Source organism: Solanum lycopersicum, chromosome 4 (assembly GCF_036512215.1).
Source record: "Solanum lycopersicum chromosome 4, SLM_r2.1".
Classification (NCBI taxonomy): Eukaryota; Viridiplantae; Streptophyta; class Magnoliopsida; order Solanales; family Solanaceae; genus Solanum; species Solanum lycopersicum.
Genome location: NC_090803.1, coordinates 26,152,460 through 26,168,496, shown reverse-complemented (window position 1 = coordinate 26,168,496; position 16,037 = coordinate 26,152,460). Strand labels below are relative to the sequence as shown.

Here is a 16,037-nt window from a genome sequence, read left to right as displayed (position 1 = left end):
GATATTTCTATTCTATAAATAGAGATATCATTCACCTTTTGTAAAATACACTTGAATATGAAGAAAGTCTTATCTTCCATTTTACTTCTCTTGTCTTCATCTCTTTATATTTATATTGTCATGAGCTTGATTTTATAACAATACATTAATTTTTTATTTCATAACTATTTTTCATCTCAAAACAAAGAAGATTATTTTTTTATTTTGAAATAATAAAGATACTCATTATTTTTGAAACAGTTGGATGAGTAATCTCTCTGTGTTGTACTTACTTTTTATTGTTACTTTTATTTCTATTTTATATTTATACGTAATAGGAATAAGATAAAATAAAAGTGATGTGATGAACTGAGATAGGATATAAATACATTATTTTTCAACAATTGGACGAATTCAGAGTGAAAGCGTGTATGGTAATATGACATAATTGACGACTTCTCTGTCAATTTTTTATTTAGTTGTTGAAATAGTAGTCATACATAGTTGGTATTCTCAGCATCTCGATTTTGTCAAACCCCAAAATCTGTGAGTTTGTAGTTTCCCTTTTTCCTCTAATGTCAAGTTTTGATTAATTCTGTATTTGAATTTGAATTACTATTCAGCTTCTCTAATTCTTCATATTGCAATAAAGTACCTCAAACCCAAAACTTTTTGGCTATTTTTTGTTTGTAATTTTGCATTATGGGAGGAAGTTCATCTAAGAATGATAGCAAGTCAGTGAATCCTTACTCCAAGAGTCCACAACCATTGCAGGATAACAAGAATACACAGCAGATCATCAATGAGGATGAGTTTTATGATGGTATCCCTAGGTTCTCGTCACAAAAATCTAAATCAACCAGGGTTCCTAAGGTTCTAAACATCTATATACACCTTCACTACACTTCTTTTTATTTTTTTGGTTTCACATCTAATGTCTAATACGCGATTAAATTTGGATTTGCACTGGGAAGTTTCACTTTGAGATAAAGTGCTTAAGGCAACTCTGTACCCATGGGAACTCGAACTCGAAACTTCTTAATAAGGATGAAGTAGTACTTTACTGCTCCAGCATAATTGGTTCACTACACTATTATTATTGTGTTATAAGCTTATAAAGAACAACTTTTTTTTTGGTTTACCTTCTAATGTCCGGTATACACATTGGAATTCGATTAAATTTGGATTCACAGCGGAAAGTTCCACCTTGGGTCAAGCGCTCCCTAACGAAGGTGAGGACTCGAATCCGAGACTTCTTAGTAAAGAATGAAGTAGTACTTACCATTTCAACACAATCTCGCTGGTTCAATACATTATTATTAGTGTGTTGTATAAGCTTATAAAGTGCAACCTCATTTTTCTTAAATTAGGGGTAGGGGAAGGGGAAGGGGAAATGAGGAGGGGATTATAGTGTGGGTAATGGAACCCTCACCGACAAGGTGGATATTCAGGTTGGCCACCAGCTGAGCTATTAAGATTCCCCTATAAAGTACAACTTCATTTATGTTTCTAACTGTTTTGTAATGCTCAATATAACAGTTTGGTAGGTCTTACATCTTTAATGATTGTTTTATTGTGCATATTTTGCAGCCTCTTGCTATTATTTGATTCATACTAATTATGGTAATAACTAGTCATAGCAAAAATAAGATAACTTTGCCAGTAAACATGGTTGCAGGTTGCAGAAGTAAGTTCTCGTCTAGGTAGAGCGGGAAGTGCTGGATTTATAAGGACCGTGCAAGCATTGGACACCATTGGGAGCAGCTTGACCAATTTGAATTTAAGCAATGGATTTGTTTCTGGTGCAACAATTAAAGGAAATGAGCTATCTATTTTGTCATTTGAGGTTGCAAACACCATTGTTAAAGGCTCTAATCTTATGCATTCACTTTCGAGAAGAAGCATCCGACAGTTGAAAGACGTGGTGCTACCTTCAGAAAGTGTGCAGCTGTTAGTATCAAATGATATGGATGAACTTCTAAGTATAGTTGCTGATGATAAGAGGTTAGCGATGGGGATAGTAACTTTGACCTACTTTATTAATTAGTAAGCCTTCTCTGAGGGGGGCTGATCATGCTCCCATTTTTCAAGTAATTCTACTACTGATATGACATACATTGCAGGAAAGAACTGCAGGTTTTTGCTGGAGAAGTAGTTCGATTTGGAAGTCAATGTAAAGATCCACAATGGCACAACTTGGACCGCTTCTTTGAGAAGTAATATGCACGATTCTTACCTTTCCTCATAAATTACTATATATTGAAATTTTAACTGACTCTGTTGATGACTGTTACACGTTAATATTTCCAGATATAGGAGGGAGCCTACCCCTCAGAGACAATTGAAGGAAGAAGCTGAGTTGATGATGGAGCAACTGATGACCCTGGTTCAGTATACAGCTGTTAGTATTATCACGCTTCTGTAAAATTAAAATTGTCAAGTTCTAGCTTCATTAGAGATTTATAATTGTAAAGATATTTTACTAGGCTTTCTTTTAATAAAAATTAACATCAGTTAAAATCAATCGGCAAGAAACAAGTTAAAACTTAATATTCCTTTTTTGTTTATCAAGGACCAAATATATATTACACAGTGGTTGATTTTAGATCAGTGTGACTAATTTGTGGTTAATAATCTCAGCCTTGGTCATCAGCAACATGGAATATTAGGTCCAAGAAGCAACGCTCACTTCAGTTTGCATTTGAGAATATATTAGACATCAGGCAGTAACAACAAATTTAGTTGCCTAATCAAACATGGTTTACTGTACAAAACATAACAACAACAACAATATACCTAGTGTAATCCTACAAGTTGGGTCTAGGAAGGGTATAGCGTACACAGACCTTACTTCTATCCTGTAGTGATAGAGAGGGGGTTTTCAATAGACCCTCAACTTAAATAAAGCCTGTCAAACAGTTTGAAAAGTTGATACAGATATAGGAGCAAAAACATGAACTTGCTTAAAGATCATAAAAGAAAGGGAAAATGAACAAATATACCCTCGAACTATTATAAATGGTATGCGGATACCCTTCGTTATACTTTTGGGACATTGATGCCCCTGCCGTCAAAAAACTAGAGCATATGCACCCTTTAAACTAACGGACATACACTTGTCATAATCTTATCCACCGATCCGGCATTTATTAAATATCGGATCGATGGATAAGATTTTGCCACGTGTCCCTGGTTAGTCTTTCGTTAGAGGGAAGGGCATATATACTCTAGTTTTTGGACGGCAAGGGCACCAATGCCCCAAAAGTATGATGAAGGGTATCTACGTACCATTTACGATAGTTCGGAGGGTATATTTGTCCTTTATCCCTAAAAGAAACGGTAGTAACTCATGCCATGCTAGGCATGTACTAAACTAAAATTCTCTGTTATATATTCTAGATGTTTTAGTTCACTTAGTTTTATGGTTTAAAATGCATGCTAAGATTTCTAGATAAACTTCTTTTGATTCTAGGTGAATGAGGCTTCAAAATACTTTGAAAATGTGACTGAGAATGACAATTCCTTTGTGAACTTCAAGTTGTGTACTTTTTTTGTTCCAACTTCTGTTACTAATTTTGCACATGGAAAGTAATCTCTATGAGTTGGTACCTGCTGGTTGCCCTGGGAACAGAATCGCTTTTGGTAGGGAGTACTTTACCCCAAAATGCGGTACTTCCTGGAGCAAATCCGGATCAGTCGAGGCCCAAAGTGAGTACCGGTCACCGGGAAACAAAAGAAAAAATATTTCTATCTGGTTTGGGCCCAGGTCATGTTTATGTGCACATTTACATTATTTACCATTTATATCTGAGCATTGCCCATCCTTAATAAAAATAAAATAAAGAATTTCACAAATATAATTCTGAGGTTTGCTTTTAAACTTTATTTTTTGACAAGTAGGTTTGTTTGTAAACTGTTTAACTGTCTGTGTAAGTGGAACACCAGCTAGTCACTGACCTAATTTGGTAGTAAAAAGGGGGAAGCGCTGTGGAAGTAGTTGCTACGCCAAATCTGTGTTTCTTCAACTTAACATTATGCGTAATGCTTTTACAAATGTGGGTTTCAATCATGTATAAATGTGAAATTTCTATATCCTTGCTTTGACATCATTGGATATTTTACCTTACGATTATCAAAAGAGAAAAAAGCATCACGAGATTTTCACCCAGCAAGAAAAGAAGTCTTGGAATTGCTAAACATATTTTGTATTCTAAAAGGCTGTTGTAGTAACTTACTATCTCTAATGACAGGAGTTATACCATGAGTTGCATACTCTGGATAAAATTGAGCAAGATTATCAGCACAAGCATCTAGAAAATGGAAAATCAAATGCCAGCCAAAAAGGTGCCAAGCCAATCCTGCTTATCTCACCTGTTCAGCATTCAATTATTTTCTTATCAAGCTCTCAGCATTACTTTTGTTAATATTCATCTGTTCCTTGGCATATAAGGTGCTTTTCTTGGATTTCATAAAATCACAGTGTTTTTGTTTCTAAAGTGATGAATCGCTAGAAATAGCATCTATTCACATTTTATTAAACTGCTTCACCCATAGGATGGCAAATTTTCCTCACTCTTATTAGATGTCCTAGTAAGGACGTGGGCGTTGCCCGAGTCCAACATGAACAAAGTCCTATTTTTATTATTATGCATGGTAGATAAAGGTTGTTACAGTATGTTGTGTTCATAAGCAAAGCGAAGAAACTTGTCTGTCCTTTTATTTTAAATTTTTTTAGTTTCCAACAGCAATTTAAGTGCGACAGAAAATATTGATTGGGCTGAGTGTCTCGATCAATTTGCACAAGGTAGAAGACAGAGGTATAATAAAGGAGCATAGGTGGAAACATTCATAATATTAATTAAAATAGTGAGTTAATAAAGTTCTGCACCCATCCAAAGCAAACCAAGAAAGATGAATCGTTTGATAAGATATATGTTGAAGCTAAGAACATATGGTTTATCCAATTTGTTAGCAAATTAATTTTTGTTAATGAGAAGCAGAAAAGGTGAAGTAAAATGATGAATGGAACTGCAAAAAGTAGTTTTAAGTGTTTATGGACCTTATTCTGTAATACTGTTGTTTCAGCACCCAAAAAGAAGGGGGGAATTGCGAGCCATTACAACAGTCATGTCAACAAAAACTTAAACCTATTAGATAGCATCCAAACAATAAAATACACTAGAATTGCGAAAACTATTAATACCTGCTCACTATCCTCTGTATTTTCGTCATGTACCTCAAATTTTGACTTTTCAAATTCTACTTATTTACCCTCATTGTTTAAGCTTTCGTCTAATTTTATTGATGAAGTGAGATAGTAGGCCTCCTTTCTAGCTTTATAGTGATAATTAGTATTGTGCAAAGATTATATGAATTTTGAAAAAGAGGAAGTTATAAGAAGCTTACATGTTTGTGGTTGTAAGCATTCATGAGCTTTCCATACTCCGGTCTTCCTTTTTGCAGCTTTGGCTTCATATGGTTTTAATGTCCATTTCCTTAAGTGTAACACAAGATAACATGACAATGGATGTAGCAAAGTTGCAACAAAATGACAGAAGTAACTCAACCAAATTCTTGAAAGGATTAAAGTAGCAGAACAAGATTTAAAAGTTTTCAACAAAACTTGGCTTTAATCAGTAATGCTGTTTGTGAAAATTAAGCTAACAACAAAGATCGTGTCCCATACTTTCTTTAATTGAATTATCATATCATGTGTTATAGCCATATCGTCAAAAAAAATTGTGATTGGTTTAAACCTTAGAAAGATCAAGTTAACATTTTTTTTCAAATTTCAAACTGAATCCACCATAATTTAGAGATCATGAATATGTTAAATCAAGATCATAATCAATTTATAATTCTGGAAAAGAAAGATCTGTTTTAATTTATAAGAAATAAGCTTGTTTTGTTCACACAAAAACACATTTTTTATAAGATTTACAATGTATAAACTAAGATCAATTTAATTTGCAATGCAATAGAGAAAGATCATTTTTATCTGCAAAGATGAGCCAAGAAATGCTTAATGAGTACTGTAACACTATAGGGAAAATGCCTGGGAGTGCCCATGCAAAAGTTCCCAGGCACACATTCCAATGAACCAAGTAGAGGTGTCTGTCTGGTCATAGTGACAGTTAAGGTGTTTATTTGACAGTTCATGCCTACTTTAAGTGTCAATTTATGTAATTGACTTCATCAAAAATAGGAGTTACTTTCCTCTCCTTTTTACGATTACTTGTAAACACTAACTAAGTTGCAACATGCTTGGGGGTATAATCAAGCAGTTCATTTTCCAAAATTTTGTTTCCTCTTTCCTTAACAGTAATAAAGATATTTTGGATCATTTTCTTTCTTTTGCTCTTTTTCATTTTCTCGCAGGTAATGGTCTTATAATTTTAGCGGCTGAGTTGAAAAGCCAGAAGAGAATAGTAAGGAACTTGAAGAAAAAGTCACTGTGGTCCAGAAGTCTGGAAGAGGTACTGTTTTGACTCCTTCCTTTTCAGCTTAAACATTTGACACCATCCAAAGAACCTTACTTTTTTCCTTTAATTTATATGTGCATAGCCAATTAATAACGTAGTATCACTTGTTTGATTTTGCTGGCTAACTGTTGGAATCAAGTATTAATGTTTTTTATCTCTTCAACCTTGCACAAATCCTACTTTGAGAATGTATAAGGGTCTTTTGAATATAAAAAAACAGGTCATGGATAAGCTGGTGGATATTGCCCTCTTTCTCAACAGGGAGATAGATAATATGTCTGGCAGTGCAGGTATGTCCTGGGTCATACTCAAGAGCTGTTACGTTTGGAAAATTTTACATAATCACATCTTAATTTGCAAAAGGGAATAGTTATTGTTTAGCTTGAACTTCAATTTTAGGGGTTGTCTGGTAAAGTGTATTAAAAAAAATAATGCATGCATTAACCTTGTGTATAACTAGTACCTTGTTTGGTACTCATTTCCAACCTATGTATATTGTGCATTAAGGTGTGTTTGCTAATACCACGGATTTCTAGGTATTAGCAATTCAATGTTTTTAATGCATGCATTAACTCAATTAAAGACTCAATTGCCCCTCAATACCTTTTTTATATCTGCTCCACCATAATAGTGAAAGGCATCTTTGTAAATAATTTTTTTAATGCTATGCATTCTATTTTTATTGTATCAAACCAACCGATGAATAAATCTTTTTTTTTTTTATGTAAAATTAATGCAAGCATAACTAATATATGCATTGCTAATGCAAGCATTACTAATAGACTCTATTTTGCATTATATAATACACTCTACCAAACGGCATTTGTTGTAGGATTTGATAAAGAAGCAAAGACTTCTTTTATTTCGGTGTATATTTACATTCCATGGGCAAATGTGTTTTATACAAAAGGCCCTATGACTAATTTGTGAAGGGAAATCAATAATAATAATAATAACGGAAAAGGGCCTAAATACCCTCAAAGTATTGAAAATGGTACAAAATTACCCTCCATCCACCTATTGGCTCCAAGATACCCTCCCCACCCATCTTTTGGGTCCAAAATACCCTTGTCATCCACTTTTTGGTTCAAAAATGACCACTTATTAACGGTTTATATTTAAACTATTTAAATATTTTTTTACATACGTGGCGCTCAACTATTTGTTATAATTTAACTTATTTGTATAATTTATAAATCAATTCACTACCCACCCATTACTAATTAAACCGCTCTAAATTAATAAACCCGTCACATTATTAATGCAACAACAGAAAAGCTATTGCCAATTGAGTGTTTTTAAAAATTTTAGGCGAAAATATCTATAGAAGTACATTCAACTGTCTAAATAAAAAATACCGATAAACTTAAAAGTCTGACTATGTTCATCTTAATTATTTTTACGTCTCAATTATGTGATGTTACTTCATAGGTAACTTTTTTTCAAAAAAATATATTAAAGGTTTTAAAACAAATCATAAATATTTATAAAATTATACTAAATAAAGTGCATGAAATTAATTCGGGATGTATTGCTGTTTTACCTTTAATCATAAATTTCTAATTAAATCTTGAAAGAGTTGAAAGTGTTCTCCTAAATAAGCGGCTCAATCTAAATTTAATTGGCGCTTCGATTCGGACTCTAATAATTTTGGATGTCATTTTCAGGAATCTATAATTTCATCGTGTTTTAGTAGTGTTTATGACGATTTTGATATTATAATTGGATTAATAATTGGGTGGGGTTTAGTTAGTAATGAGTGGATAGTGGGTTGATTTGTAAATTATATTAATAAATTAAATTATAACCAATAGTTGAACGTCAAGTATTTTAAAAAATATTTTAAGAGTTCAATTTTAAAACAATTAAGAAAGTGGTCAATTTTGAACCCAAAGGTGGATGACAAGGGTATTTTGGAGCCAATAGGTGGATGAAAAGGGCATTTTGGAGCTAATAGGTGGATGAGGGGTAATTTCATACCATTTTCAATACTTTAAGGGTATTTTAGGCCCTTTTCCGTAATAATAATTATATAATAAATTTAGATAAGCTCTCCTACAATCAAGCTAGTCAACAATCCCCTAAGTTGGTGTAAAGATGTGGTGTATGCCCAACTTACGAACGGAAGTATGAAAAGTTCTTTTCCTGTGACCTTCTATAAGTACATCTGCTAGTCTCGACCCTAGACCCCAACCCCGACATCTGACCTAAACCCGACCCTAGATTAAACCCCTGCGTCGACCTCTTACCCGTCCATGACCCCGACTTGAGACCCCACTCCGACCTGACCTCTACCAAAGACTCAGGACCCAATCTGACCCAAACCCAAGTCCTCGATTCGAGACCTGACCCTGACCTCGTCCTTAGACCGACCCAGACACTGACTCTGACTATGACATGAGACCTCGACCTGAGATCTGATAATGACTATAACATGAGTCCCAACCCGACTCTGAACCCCAACATCTCACTCACCCTAACTCCTGAACCAGGATTCAACCTTGACTTGAGACCTAACCTCGACTCTCGACTCAGGTATCGACTTTCTAATTGGGACCCGACCCCTGACCTGACACGGACTCCCGCCCAGTTCTCCACATCAAACCCGACACTCGATTAAAGACAAACCTTGATCCAACCTTGACATCAACTTGACTTTCGACTTCCAAACCCTCATACGCCACTAATACCAGAATTGAGACCCAACACCAAAATTGAGACTCAATTTTAATCGGGATCTTTCCCTAACACACGACCAGAGACCCAACTTTTGAAATGGGATCTAGCTTCGACATCCGACCTCGATGTTCAACCCAGTGTTATGAAAGGCGCTCGCCAGGCGAGGCGAGGCGAGGGTGGCTCGCCATTCTCTGGCGAGGCGAGGCGAGGTGAAAAAGGCGAGGCCCTGGCGATAATGGCGCTGAAATGGCGAGAGAAAGGCGCCGCCTTTTTGATTAAAAAAATTTTGACTTAATAATATTAGTCAAAATTAGGGTTTTTTTTTTACTTTCGAAAATTTCTGACTCTCTCTCTCGATCGATCGATTCACTCTTCTCTTCTCCCTCGCCGGCCCTCGCTGCTCCCTCGCCGGCCCTCGCTGCTCCCTCGCTGTCGCGTCTCTGCTTCCTCGCTCTCCCTCGCTGTCGCATCTCTTCACCCTCGCGGCTCGCCGGCGACCTCGCGACTCTCTCAGGTATGTCGCGACTCGCGTCTCTGTTCTTCTTCTTCTTCTGTTGATCTGTTCTTTCTTCTTCATTTTTTTTTATTTTGTTAAGCTGCGTAAGCAGCAGTGACTAGTGAGGACTCAGGCAGTCAGCAAGTGTAACAACTAACAAGTGTTAATTTTTTTTTAAAAATTCTTTTCCTAAGACCTAATTATTTATTCCAATATTCCTAAACAGCGAATTAATTGAATTTGATAATCAATGGCGGATGCTCGTGTACATTAAGTACAATAGAACATTGAAACGCCGTTATGATGCTCGTGATCTTATTGATCCAATTCGCTTGGATAACATAGATGATTCCAACGAATGGTTAGTTGGATGCCCCGAAGATCAAGATGATGGAACTAGTATATGAGGATGATGATCTTACTTGGGGTAGTGTTGCTACGACAATTGGAGCGGACGAGAGTATCTATCATCTTAGGGGACTTTCTTCAAGATCAACAGTACTTGACAAGGGCAAAGGAGTAGAAAGTACATCTTTAAGTTCATCTTCAAGTAGGACTCGGACACTAATTGATGAAGAATACGAGGAGGAAGAAGATGAAGAGCAATATAATGATGTAGAAGATTTTGATCTTCAAGAGTTGGATAATTTTGAAGAAGAATAAACTTTTAAAGTTTTGGTTTATTGTATTTTGAAATTTGAATTGTTTGGTCTTTAAAGTTTTAGACATTCTATTGGTTTTTGAATTGAATATTTGCTAATATGTGTTATTGCTATTAAGACTTTGGATAAAATATGCAATTAAATATTTTTAATTTTTGGTATTAATTGGCGCCTTTATTCAAAAAGGCAAGCGCCTCGCCGCTCGCGGCGAGGCAGGCCCTTGTCGCCTTTTGTCGCCTCTCGCCGTCCACAACACTGGTTCAACCTCAATGATCGATTCGACACTTGACATGAAACCCGACCTCAACTCTCAACCCAAAACCCAACTTAGACACTTGACTCATAAACCTCATCCCTAAACTTGATTCAGGACCCCAACCCGACACTCAAACCGGTGTTCGACCTCTAATCCTAACTTGAGATCTGACCCCGACTCAATGGGGAACTCGAATGTTGGGTCTTGAATCGAGGTCGAGAGTTGGATCTCGAATTGAGAATCAGGAGTTAGATCTAGGATTAGTATTGGGAATCGATACCGGAGACTTACTTAGGATGGAAAGGTGTGAGCTTCAAAATGATTTTGAAAAATGTTTTCCTTACATTTTACAAGGGAAATCATTTTTCTTAAATTTGAGGAAAATAAGCCGATTTGATAAACATTTTTCAAAACACTTGAGCCAACCAAACATGAGAAAATTGGGAAAACATTTTCCTTCATACCAAACAAACCCTACATTACAATCTTTTTCAACTTGGGAGACAAATCTTATTCCTTTTCTAACAAGATCCAATAGGGTAAGGGGTTAAAGGCACACACAAATTGAAAAAGGAATCAAACCAATAGAAGAATGATAAGAGCCATTACAAGCCAACTCAAAATGGTATATGACCCTTTCAAGAAGTAAGCTGATCCTAATCCATGGCCTTTAGCATGTTACGTGTTGATCTATTGACCACTTTGGTTTGGCCATTGGAATAGGGTAGCAAGAAGTAGAAAATTTTAAGATTGACCACATGGAATCTCAATCTTCACAATGGATGTAATTTAAGCACATTATTCACAAACAAATCCAGCATATGAGTAGCATCAGCACTCTTACGGCAAGGAATAAAGAGTGCCATTGTAGAAAATCTATCAGCGATAATAAATATGCTATCTCTACCCTTGTACTACGAACTCTATAAGAAAATCCATGGAGATTCCAAGCCATGGTCCCTCAGTTGTAGGAAAAATTTGTACAAACCTTGCTCTCAAATTGAAGATTCTAAGAAGAATTAAAGGATTCTTTGTATTTCTTGATGAGTTTGCAATAAGAATGGGTGTATACTGAGTCCTATGACTAAATAAGTAAGGCCAATATTACACAATCGATTACAATATCAATCAACTTCTTTAATCAAGCTAATCAATCAATCAACACTCCCTTTCAAATTAGTGCAAAGATGTCACACATGTGCAACCTGTAAACTACTGTATGGAAAGTCCGTTTATTGAGGCCTTCGGTAAACACATCAGCTAGCTACTTTTCTGATGACATATGGAACAAACTCAAGGCACCACCTGTAAATTTTTCTTTGATGAAGCGTCAGTCAATTTCAACATGCTTTGTTGATTTGTTCGGTCGTGCTGGACTGGATTACGAGCAATACTGATTGCAGCTTTGTTATCATATTACAAAGGAAGTGTCCCTTTCTCGGACAATCTCAATTCCTCTAGTAGCTTTTGTAACCACGAAAAGTTCACAAACACCTTGAGCAATAGCTCAATATTCTATCTATGCACTTGATCTAGCAACTATACATTGGTTCTTATTTCTCCAAGTGACCATCTTTCATCATACAAGTGTACAGTAACCAAATGTAGATCTTCTGTCATTTTAGAGATCCAACCTCATCTGCATTTGTTAGCGCTTATATTTGGCGGTGACCCTGTCTCGAAAAAAATAGACCTTTCTCTGAAGCATACTTTAGAAACCGCTAAGTGTGAGAGACATCTTTCTTGCATATGAGGATCTTGGGGATCATGCATGAACTGACTCAACAAGCTGACTGAATAAACTTTGTCTGGTCTATATGAGAGAGATAAATGAGTCTTCTGACCAGCCTCAGATATCTCTCCTTGTCAATGACTCTTCAACTCCACTTTGTAGTTTGTGATTGCTTTCAATGGGAGATTCTGGTGGTTTGCAACCTTCCATACCAGTATCTTTCAAGAAACCCGAAACATACTTTCTTTGAGAAATAAAGATACCTCTTTTTGATCTAGCAACTTCAATTCCAAGAAGTACTTTTTATACTTTGTAGAATATACTATACATAAATAAGGATTTGTTGATATAATTATAAATAGGGATTAGTGCAATACTACAGGATAAAATCTTAATAGTATTTTCCTGAGCCTTTTTTTCCTCCCAACCTCCTATGCTCCCAATGATTTTTACTAGAGTCAAGAAGATCTTCTAGAATCTGGATCCTCTCAGCCACATAAACTACTTATAGTATTGCCTCATTGTAGATTAGTAAACCCCTTCTAATTCATGACTGGTTCGTAAGGAAATGAAAAGGTACAAGAAAACTAAAAAGAAATGGGTAAATGTAAGTAGACAAAATAATTACACTCCACTCCATTTTTATTATTTCTATTGAGATAACTGTGCTTACTGATGACCTGCAGATCCAAATAGCGAGAAAAAACATTCTCTGGGTAGTAAGCAAAGATTGGGGCCTGCTGGTCTTGATCTACATTATGCTAATATAATTCTCCAAATTGATTCAATTGTAAGTCATTCTAGTTGGCTACTTATGTTTTCTTGTCAACAATATGCAAGAAAAGTGTTTCAAGTTCATCTCTGCATCTTGTTGACTCTTAAGTTTATTTTGATCAGGTAGCTCGGTCAAGCTCTATGCCTCCAAATGCACGAGATACACTATATCAGAATCTTCCACCTAATATAAAGTTTTCTTTGCGATCCAAAATTCTATCTTTCCATGTCAAAGAGCAGGTGCCCTCTCATTTCACCAATGCACTTATTACGAAGCATCAGTTTTGTACTAGTAACGGTCAAGATAAATTTAAACTTGAACTAAAGGAACTAGCAGATTTTATGCTTGGTTCCTTTAAACTGAATTTTGTTTCAATTTTGTGTCCCCTTCTCTTGTATTGGCGACATGCTATGTTTTCAGCATCTATTGAAGTTCTGCACGATGTTATGTTTCCTACTTTAGATCATCATCATATTCCTTTTTCTCTTCTATATGCAGCTCAGTGTTACTGAAATTAAAGCTGAAATGGAGAAGACACTACAATGGCTAGTTCCTGTTGCAATAATTACTGCCAAGTATGAACCCTAAACAGCTCAACTGATTACTGATTTCTTACTTCTGATAGTCTCCTAATATTGTGTTTTTAATCATCTGAAATAGAGCTCACCATGGTTTTGGTTGGGTTGGAGAATGGGCTAATTCTGGGTATGTTTATCCAGATTCTCCTAATGTCTATTCCATTGTTTTGTTGGTCTTAAACAAATTTGAGCACTACCGTATGTTATAATCAGAGAAAACCATTTCATGTGTACAGGTCTGAGTCAAATCGCAGATCAGTTGCATCAGTGGATGTCATTAAAATTGAGACATTATACCATGCTGACAAACAGAAATCAGAGGCTTATATCCTTGACCTCATCCTATGGCTCAGTTACCTAGTAGCTCAGTCCAACACCACTTTAAATGGTGGGCGCATGAGGTCACTTGTGAAACCTCCAGAATGTTCATCTCCTGCCATAGCTAACCAGCAGCCAACACAAATATCTGCTGCTGATCAGGGGATGTTGAAGGAAAATAACCAGTCAACAAAAGCTGAATCGGTTCAGCAGAAGTAACAACTATTCTACTACTGCAGGAAGCAAGGAGCTCTTATCTGAGAAATTCTGTTCCTCTAGCATTTCTGTGATCCCTTTTGGTCCCTACAAACAGAAAAAACTTCATGCCATAGACCGGAAAGTTCAATATGTGTTGCTTGTTGTGGGATCAGCAGATGATAATGTGTTATTTAAAGGGTCATTGTCTGCAATCATGCATTTGAGGAGCTTGAATTTGATGCCCTTTTGTAGGAGAATTCGTGTCAGGACGAAGATAACCACAGCTGCATGCATTTATATGGTGATTTGATGTAATTTAATGGATTCCAGAAATATAGAATTAGATGGAGATGGACAATTGCAGGAACGTAAATATGTAATACAACACTGTCTGACATACTCAGCATGGATGTGTCCCTTTTACATTTCAAAGTATTAACATGAGAAAGGACATTACTTGTATGTATTCAATCTCCTTTCTTTTTTGTTAATTGTATGTATCCAATGGTGGAATACGACCAAATAGACAATCCAAAACCTAAACCAAAACATGTGGGAACTATTTTACACATTTTTAATGGTAAATTGTGGTGCTAAATGCAAGTCTTCCTTTTTCACTAGGAAATATACTCGTTAAATACTCCCTCCATCCCAGTTTATACGTCATCCATTTCTATAAATAGTTGGACAACAATACTTGTCATCTTATAAATTTATGCATAAATTATCATATTTTACATATTATACCCTTGATAGAGTAGTTATTTAATCTTGAAAATAATTCTTCATTTATTACAAAGTTGATTTGAGAAAACATTAAATAAGGATAGAAGAGTAAAGTTCTACATAATATTTTTAATGCAAGTGCAAAGTTAAAAAGTGACATATAGAATGAGATGGAGAGAGTACTAACTAATCTGGAACAAACCATAGAATTTTAATAATTTATTAAGGCTTTATATTATGGAATTAATTCATTTTTTTAATTAATCCAATCATAATAAATTACGAATATACCATTGAAAATTCATGATTGCACTCCTCAGTTTGATTATTTTTTTATAAAAGATAAAAATAAAACCCTATTTAATCTATACCAATCAATTAAATCAAATTATTAATAACTTACTTTATTGATTACTTCCTTTAGACTTTCACTTAACTTATTTCATGACATAAAGTTCACTTACCAAAATTACACATGAAAACTTGTAAGCTTTTATAAAAGTGTCTCATCAATCTCTAAATTAAGACCAAATTTCATCAACTAATTATTACTTTGCCAATGTAAATTATCACCTATCACGATTTGAAACCTCGAGTTATGATGACACCTACCACAACTCGCCAATAGGTAAGTCAATTCATGTTTCGGAATGATAAGGAACTCACATGGGAAAAATCAATAACCAACGAGAAATTTAGAGTAATATAAAAGAAATAATACAAAATTAGAAACAACATCAATATATACAAAAGTAGAGCCGTCAATATGGGCTAGGCTCGTTGAGCTGGCCTGGCCTAACCCGGTATTTAATAGGGATATGCAATGATTTTTGGAGTCCATTTAAGAAAAGGGCTTTTTAGCCCGGCTTGGCTAAGCCTGTTGATTTGAGGAGTTTGAGAAATATAGATAGGGTCGTCCCGTAAGCCAATAAGAATTAATTAAAAATTATAATATAATATTAAAATTTAAAATTAAAGAGAGTCTAAACTCAAAACAATTAGGTTAATATTTTTGTGGGAAAATTGTATATAATAGAAACCTATTAATTCAAATTAAATGCTATAAATATACTTTGATTTAATCGTACCCTATATAGCCAACTATAGCTATTTTCGCCACTCTCCTTGGTGGAATCTCGCTCGCCACTCTCGTTTG

At 35.3% G+C, this 16,037-nt stretch overlaps 1 protein-coding gene across 6 annotated transcripts; it reads left to right on the top strand.

Moving 5' to 3' along the window:
* The first annotated feature begins 305 nt into the window (after positions 1 to 305).
* LOC101252278 (protein PSK SIMULATOR 1-like) lies at positions 306 to 14,753 on the top strand. 6 transcript variants are annotated; one of them, XM_026030485.2, is made up of 13 exons: positions 390 to 525; positions 754 to 852; positions 1,658 to 1,983; positions 2,103 to 2,195; positions 2,290 to 2,380; positions 4,230 to 4,323; positions 6,358 to 6,455; positions 6,682 to 6,751; positions 12,973 to 13,076; positions 13,184 to 13,300; positions 13,560 to 13,636; positions 13,722 to 13,766; positions 13,876 to 14,753. In XM_026030485.2, exons 3-13 carry the CDS (start codon positions 1,859 to 1,861, stop codon positions 14,174 to 14,176), a joined length of 1,215 nt encoding a protein of 404 aa, XP_025886270.2. In that variant the 5' UTR covers positions 390 to 525; positions 754 to 852; positions 1,658 to 1,858; the 3' UTR covers positions 14,177 to 14,753. The 6 variants fall into 6 exon arrangements, with proteins under 6 accessions (XP_069153208.1, XP_069153209.1, XP_025886270.2 ...); XM_069297106.1 differs by having other exon boundaries at positions 392 to 525; positions 754 to 1,211; XM_069297107.1 differs by lacking the exon at positions 754 to 852 and having other exon boundaries at positions 306 to 413.
* The last annotated feature ends 1,284 nt before the right edge of the window (positions 14,754 to 16,037 follow it).